Here is an 8,262-nt window from a genome sequence, read left to right on the forward strand (position 1 = left end):
AAGTATAAAACAAGTCCTCTCTGAAGGGGCCAAAGAGTTCTGTTGGGTGGCTCTTCCGTAACTGTTTTTTTTCCGTGCCAGCTGCAGTGTAGCCCCTCATTTGCAAGTTAGCCCAGTACGAAGTAATGGGTGTTATAAGATGCCTGTTCCCCTTTTATGGTGTGGGCTTCGTGTTTGCTCACCTGTGCCAACACAGGAGTGGTTTGCAGAGGATGCCTTTAGCCACAGGGTTAGGAATGAAGATGGAGAAGTGATTTTGCCCTCACTGTTCAGTGGAGGGGTGCAGGGCAGTCATTGGGCAGCACGAGTTCTGCACCCAGCTGGTGGAAATGGGAGCAGACTGCAGCTTGTGAGCACAGAGTGTCTCGGAGCAGGCTGCGTCCTGGGTGACACCGAGGTGTGGTCAGCCTCCCCCCAAGTGCCTGCCTGTCCTGTGCTTTCGTGCTGCAGCCCTGTGTGCTGGGACCTGTATTCAGACATGCGTTAAACACGAGGGCAGCTGTGTCTTGTTTGAGTCACAAAGCTGATGTTTGTGCTGCTCTGGCAGAACCAAGTGCAGTGCTCAGGGCTTTACAGTCTTAATCCTGGTTTATGGCCCTCAGTTGCTGGACAGCTTGGGCAAGGAAGGAAAAGCTGCTGTCTACCTCTCAGACTGTTAGTAGGGAAGATTTTGTGTAAATTGCTAGCAGGCAGTGACTTGATGGCAAGTGGGAATGGGAGGCTTGTAAATCCTGACTCCCAGGCTCTGCCTTAACCACAGACCCATCCTACTTCTTGTTAATGACTCTTGCTGTCCTGATTTTTTTGCTGCAGGCTTGTTGTTGCAGTAGAAGAGGCTTTCACTCACATCAAACGCCTCCAGGCAGAGGAACAGCAGAAAGCTCCAGGAGAGATGATGGACCCCCGAGAAGCAGCCCAGGCCATCTTCCCCTCCATGGCAAGAGCTCTGCAGAAGTACCTTCGCACCACCCGCCAGCAGCAGTACCACAGCATGGAGAGCATCTTGCAACACTTGTCCTTCTGCATCACCAACAACATGACACCAAAGGTAATGAATGCATTCTCTAACGCTGCTGCAGGAGCTGGGGATGGCACATCTGTGTGTGCAAGCAGAACAGAAAGTTGTCAAGGGAGGTGAGTGAAGGCTTTCATAGTTGCTCCCTGTGAATTGAGCAGTGTGGTGTAGGTTGCATCAGGTCTTGAAAGAGAGTAATATTTCCTCTGCAGCATCTTCTGTCTTTTTTCTGAAAGTGCCTCTGAGGTATTTGTTCTTGAATCCAATTCAGCAAAGGGAATGCTTAATAAGTGTTTGAAAGGGTGGCTTTGAGTCACAGGAGTTTACCCAGCTGGCTTGTGGTAGCAGGAGGATGCAGGTGGCAACCTGCAAAGGATCTTTTCTGGTTTTCTGCCTCCTCTGCCATGCTGCATTTCGGAATGCTAATGATTGCCTAAATCTGTCTCTCTGACAGTATTTCTAATTCATATGCTGCTTGATCAAACATAGTTAGCTGCTTCATGCCCAGGCTGTGACTTTTGACATACAGACACAGGGACGGACTGAATGATAAGGGAAACAGGTTACACAATTCCCCTCCCACTCTCTACCTTCCTTTCTAAGAACATCTGACAGTCCTAGGGAAGGGTTATTCTTGGACATTCACCCAGGAATTACTGCAGTATGGGTAGAAATGCTGTCAGGAGGTGGGGCTTAGCACCCTCTCACTGTGAGCCACCTGGGACCTTGCCCAGCTATGCAAGGGGATTTCTGCTGCCATTAAGATTGCAGAGAGACTTTAAAATACAAGCCAGTTCAAATGGCATTTTGCATTCTGTTTTCAGTTTTGTACCCTCAGGCTGAAAACTTGGAGACATCTGTTTACCACCTTAACTTGGCCTGAAGGAGAGAGTCACTATCCTGTCTGACTGTCTGGGACTGTAGTTTTGGGATCCGTTATGGGGCTGGTACAGGAGAAATTACCTCTGCTTTTCTGAATTGCTGTCAGATGGCTGTGCTGATGGCAGAAGTCAGGGCTATAACTTTGCAAATTTGCTGGGTTGGACTGAAAGAGGATCTCCTGATGTTTGTGTCTGCTCCTGGGTCTGAAAAGCTAAGAGGGATTGGGGAGAAGATGTCTTCTGAAGTGTTAAAGCTGAAACAATTTGCAGCATGGCAAGCCCATGCTCGCGGAGCTGTATTTGGGAATGGGAAGAGAGCAGGGCGAGTTGTGAGGCTGGTGCTAACGTGTGTCCCGCTCTTGGCAGGCATTCCTGGAGCGTTACCTCAACCCAGGCCCAACCCTCCAGTATGACAGGGATCGCTGGTTCTCCAAGCAGTGGACGCTGATCAGCGAGGAAGCGGTCACAAGCGGGCTACAGGACGGCGTCGTGTTTGTCCTCAAGTGCTTGGACTTCAGCCTTGTTGTTAATGTGAAAAAAATCCCCTTCATCAAACTCTCAGAAGAGTTCATTGACCCTAAATCTCATAAATTTGTCCTCCGCTTACAGTCTGAGACTTCAGTCTAAGGGATTTTGAGGGTGGGTTGTTGGGAGATTTTTATTATTATTTTTTTTCAATATCGTGCTTTTGGGTTTAATTTCCCCAATGCTGACTGAAACTGGCAGATGATGGACCAGTAATATTTGACCATCTGCACTTTATTTGGAAAGGGGAGGGGGGAGTTGGGATATCTTATCTAGGAAGAAGTATCTTAAGAGGCAACAGGGCAACATGGCTCAGTTAGCTCAGTCTTGGAGACAGAACAGATATTTTCCTTTGCCCCTCTTTCCAGGCATCCTGTAAATCTCACACTCTCTTTCTCTGCACGGCTGCAGTGTCAGAGTTGTTGTTGGAGTGCTGCCTTACACTGTGCACACCTGCATCCTTGTGTGTCTGCTTTTGCCACCTGTGGCTGTTCCTGAGGGCTCATTGCTCACCTGTCCCTCACAGAAATCTCCTGGCACACGGTGCCACAGTCCCTGCTCACTTAGGGAAGAGGGGATATCAAAGGGTGGGGGTGTGAAGGGACTTCCATGCTTTATTCTTCTTCTCCTCCTCACCACGTGCCTCTTCTGTCAGTGCCAGACATGTATGGGCATAATGGGATGGTTTCACCCTCTGTGAAATTGCTTGTCTTGAACTGGATCAGCCCATTTGCAGCTCTTCAATATTTTTTTTCCTTAATCAGTGCTTGCTAGTGAAGTTGTTCTTCATGTCACAGTTCCCTGTTATCTCTCTTCTGCTTCTCTGTCCTACTTGTCAGCATCTTTCTCAGGCAGACCCAAGGCTTCCTTTTTCTGTCTCCTCTGTCTGGCTTTCTGAATCTTTCTCCAGGCACTGCTGCTTCCTTTTGCACCTGCAAGGGCTGTGTATTTGCACTGGGACAGGGTCAGTAAGTTGCTGGCTCCTCCTTAGATAAATCACAGACCCTCCCTATGTCTGACAGCCTCTTTGAGGGGAAGGGGGGTGCAGGCAGGAATGTGCCACTCCCTCTCTAGCCGGCTTCAAGTACATCTGGAGAAAAGAGGGGCAAAACCACTTCCCTCCTTCAGGAGAGGAACCAGGGAAAGGCTGACCTCTGCCCCTTTCACTTGGAGAACTGTTGTGCTTTGGAAACACTGCAGTGAGTCCTTCCCCACCTTACGCCTTCAGCTGTAGCTAAGAAATACCAAACAAAGCCTGAATGTTGAAAATCTGCCTGCCTTTCTTGGCCTTGCTGTACTGTGGGATTGTGCTCAGTGCTGGGATCTGCTTCTGAGAGATGCAGTTTTGTTTGTAAGGCTGCCTTTGCCCACCAGTGCAGCTTTCATGTGTGAATTTAGTCACCTGAGTTTGGAAGGTTTGTTTTTAATGGCGAGCCTAAATCAGTGTCTGAAGTCTGATTGCCAGCAGGGAGTGACTGGAGCCAGCTGCAAGGCTGGCAGTGACCTGAAGGTCCCTTGAGATCCACGTGAATGTAAATGCTGAATTTATTCTGCTCAGTCTTTTGCCATGCAAATATTCCTTTATCGGGCAGGATCTGGCCTGCCCTCCATATGGATGTCTTAAAGAGGAAGGCCCTAGTTCCAGCAGTGTGTCAGTCAGTGCCTTTCATTGCCAGCCTGCACAGTCTTCTGAGAAGGGCTGTGGCAGCTCCTCCTGCCCCTTTGGTCTTTCCCAGCCCTTCCCACAGCAGGCATGGGCTGGCTGGTGTCCACAGGAAGCAGCCACCTTAAACAGGGATGCTGAGAACAGGGCAAGAGGGTCTATCCTCTTCCAGCTTCAGCAGCAGTGGAGATGGATGTCCAACAGCACCTATGGATAGTCCTCTTGGGATAAAGGGAGCACCCTGGTGAGTGAGGGTCCAAAGTGATGATTCCCCATCCAAGTGACACCTGCAGTTTCCTGCACCTTTCTTACAAGCACATGATAGTCTCCTGGATCCTTATTAGTCTGTGTAGTGTGCCAGATGTGGTAGTGGAGAAACTGGATAGCATGGCACACGATGAGATTGTGCCCTATGCCCTTAAAGGAGGGGAAGTAGGTAGTGTTTTCCCCTCTCTAAACTCAGTGTTTGGGCTTTTTGGCAGATTGGGGTTTCTGGTAGTCTGTATGAGGACTCCTTTATTGACTGTTGCCTTTGCAGTGTTTTACTTTGAAAAAATAGGTTGGTTTATTCCTTTAAAAGAAAAAAGGAAGGTGAACATACAGTATCTTACTCTTGGCTCTCCTGAAGGTGCCTACACCTGGCTTTTAAAATGTGCATAACCAGCAGGGTGGGAGAGACTGGGAGTAGCTTGGGAGACTGTGGAGAGCTTAATACCTGTGTGGAGGCTACTGCCTGTGGCTGAGTTGGCTCATTTCTGTGAAGCCAGAACAAGAACCACCTTGCCAAGGGCTTGGGTGTGCCGTGTACGTGAGAGCACCTTGTCACAGGCACATCTGCAAAACTTTTTACTTTCCCAGGATTTCCTTCCCCTTTCCTTTTCCCTGCTCCATGAGTGGGGGGTTGTCTGACAGTATCTGCTCAGGAAACTCATGTCTTAATTTTGTTAAATCCTTTAACACATGGAGAACCAGACGGAAGCAATGTGTGCTCCGTCTGGGTCTACTTCTTCAACTTTGTGCTGTGCTTCAACACTGCCTTTTCTCCCTGCTGCCAAAAAGGACACTGTCAACAGGGGCCAACTCCTACATTAAATGCTCTTCCCTCTATCAACAGCATGAATGCTTTGCCTGATGAAATCTGAAGGAGAGGACTCTCTCAGATGGTCTCTTTAGAGATGCAGCCTGCTTAGAGGTGAGGACAGACTGAAAGGGGAGTCATGATTCCTGGATATTCCCTTTTCTGGTATTTTTAGTGACATTTTTTGGGGTCTCTCTTGCTTCCCTTCTCCATGCAAAATCAGAGGACCACTGTCATACCTACCTCACTGGAGTGTTGTGAGGCTAAACTCAACTTGCTTTCAAGTGCTTTGAGATCCACGGTTGGATCTGTGGCATCTGTAGGAATTCAAATTCTATAAGAAATACCGAGTGGTGTGTGCGGACTGGTTTGTTTAACGCTGTTTTTAGCCAGCTAATGAGTAAGAATGGAGTCACAGGGAATGAAGCTCTGATCCAATTCCTTTAGCCTTTATTTCTGCTGCATTTGCCAAGAGCTGAGCATAAATACAACTTGGAGAGTTTGCTAGCCAAGTGCAGACTGTTCCTCTGAATGCCTCTCCTATCCTGCACTATCTCCTTGCACATATTTTCCTTCCTCTCTCCCAGTCTGGATGTTTGTACCTGGTTGGGAATTGTGGGGAGGTTTTATTAAAATTCAAGTGTTTTTTTAAGACAGCCCTGTTGGTGATGGAGTGGTCAGTGTCCGCCTCGGAGATGATCCTTGCACTGGACATCCTTCACTGGAAGCTGAACCATTTGATAGGGTGCTGTGCTGCCCAGCCAGGAGTGGTGGTGCCCCACTCCTCTCTTCCATTTTGGCATGTTTCCTGCAACTCAAGTATGCTGCTCAGATACTTTAAAGGCTTTGGGTTTCATGCTCTCAGATTTGTTACAGCCTAAATCCAAAGCCATGCTGAGATCTTGCAAAACCAGATGCAGCTGAGACTTTCAAGTGTTCTAGAGCAGATGGAAATGGCTGTGGGTTTCCATGAAGGCTGGTTTTCTCTTTCCTGGCTATAAATTTAAATATTTTAATTTCTTGCAGTTTCCAGGAGTGTAGAGGCGTATACTGCTCTTAATACTTTGCCAGTCCTGTAACTGAGCATGGGTAGATGTTGTTGTCACATCTGTTGGCCTCTCACTGCCATGTGACTTCAGTCATGGGCACAGACTCTGTGAAGCTGCCCTGAGTCTCGGTGTCCTTTCCCTACACCTGGAAGCTGAGCAGGCACCACTCTTGGAAGTGTAAGCATTGTAGCACTCCCATCCACAGCATATCTGCAGGGCTGGGAGGTGTTGAGGCTGCTTTTGGAAGCTTGGAGGCAGTGCACAGTAAGGCTCAAGTCTGGAGATCTGAACAAATCCCAACCCTTATGAAGCCTCCAAACATCTTCCTTTGGGATGGGGCTCTCCGTACAATACCTTGGGAATCTGCTGTAGCCAAGTTCAGCCAGAAGCTGTAGGGAAAGAATATCTGGAGCTGGTGCTGCCCCACATAAGTAACTTTGAAAGGTCATGTTTGAGGTGTGCTCACTTCCAACACTTGCTGCTGAAGAAACTGAAAAGATCCATAATTTGCTAAACATGGAAACCTATTCAAGCCAATTTCATCTTGCTCACCAAAACTTTTAATACCCTTTTCAAAGGGTAAATAAACAAAAAAGTCTTGCAGTGTTCTGCAACAGTGCTGTAGTCTGGTCCCAAGCTGGCTCCTCACCTGGCCTCAGTGCTGCCCAGCCATGTGAGAGCTGCTCACAAGGTGTGTGTGCAGGCGTTTTCTCATTCAGCTTGTGTGTGTCTGTGTGCTTTTCCCTCTCTGGTGTGCACATTATATGTGTTTCAAGCCTCAAGCCAGACTTGGTGGCTCAGTGTTTCAGCTGTCCTTAAGAAGGAAGTGCTCTTGGAATTGAGCTGGTTTTAGAAAACAAACAAAAAAAAAAAAAAAAAGCAAAAGGAAACTCCCCAAATTTCTGTTCTGAAAGAGCTGGCTTTGGGCCATGATGTCTCCTACAGGAGTGTGCATCCTCCTGCCTTCAGGCTGCCGCCTCCCATCGATGCTGACCAAAAGTCGCCGTTTCCGACAGCTGTGAGCGGCGCGGATCGCTCTGGGCCTGTCCCCAGCGGGTCCCCGCCGTGCCAGCGGTACAGCTGGCACTGCCTGCCCCTCTGCATCCCTCCAGCAGACTGCATGGTTTAATCCCTGCTGCACACAGCCCTGGGGGCAGCAGGCAGCCAGCCCTGCCCTGGCTGTGCTCTGCCCAGGGAGGAAGGAGGGGATTCTTCCTTCCTTCCCTCTGGCTGCTTCCCCAGCACCTCACCAGCACTGATGATGCTCGGGATATCTCCTGTGTGCACAGGGGGGAGATGCTGTGGCCACTACCTGAACAGGCATAACTGTGAAGGAATCTTACACTCTCCTGTGCCTGTTTCTTTGATTCAGCATTATTGTGTCTTGGGGAAGGGGGTGGGAGCAAAATGCCCTTCCCTCACCCTCCTTTATCACTGTGTAATACTTTTTCTACACACACTGTGTATAGTAAGAAAGGGTTTTGCCAAGGTTTTCTAATTAATAGACACTAACCAGCATTTCTTTCTTTTTTCTCTTTGCACATGTGACTTTAACTGCAGTGGTACATGGTCTTTCTGTTCTTTTCTAATTGTGAACTTAAGTAAGCAAATTCCTGGTGTCTGTGACATTAATGCACTGTGGGTTTAGCCTTGTAAATTGTTCTGTTCCAAGCTGGGTTCTCTTAAGTTATAGCTGGATGGGGTTTTGTTGTTTTTTAAACTGAAACATAAAACCGTTTTACACTTTGCATATTTTGTACAGTAAAATTCTGGAAATAAACTGAAACCAGATTTGATTGTCCCACTCCTTTCTCTTACCCTTTCAGACAAAAAAGCTCTTCTGGTCTTCAAGCATTCCTTAGATGTGGGCAGGAGGGGCCCTGCAAACATGTGGTTTAGCTTTTTTGAGGCTGTCTTTTTGTCACCCTCATTTCTAGGCATTTCTGGTCTGCCCTGCCACAGTAAAATGCAAACTCATTTATCACTCCTGAAGGAAGACTGGTAAGTGACTGCTTTGAACACCTGAAATCTCAAATGATGGGGAGTTAATG

The 8,262-nt window shown here is 48.1% G+C and overlaps 1 protein-coding gene across 2 annotated transcripts in view; it reads left to right on the plus strand.

The window, feature by feature from the left end:
- Nucleotides 1–8,002, plus strand: part of VANGL1 (VANGL planar cell polarity protein 1) — a 45,715-nt gene extending 37,713 nt beyond the window's left edge. For both annotated transcript variants that reach the window (XM_021548888.2, XM_021548889.3), the window contains exons 7-8: nt 814–1,048; nt 2,263–8,002. In XM_021548888.2, coding sequence (XP_021404563.1) covers nt 814–1,048; nt 2,263–2,523 — 496 coding nt within the window. In that variant the 3' untranslated portion in view covers nt 2,524–8,002. The remainder of the gene's footprint in view (nt 1–813; nt 1,049–2,262) is intronic.
- The last annotated feature ends 260 nt before the right edge of the window (nt 8,003–8,262 follow it).

The sequence above is a fragment of the Lonchura striata genome, chromosome 2, assembly GCF_046129695.1.
Source record: "Lonchura striata isolate bLonStr1 chromosome 2, bLonStr1.mat, whole genome shotgun sequence".
Lineage (NCBI taxonomy): Eukaryota > Metazoa > Chordata > Aves > Passeriformes > Estrildidae > Lonchura > Lonchura striata.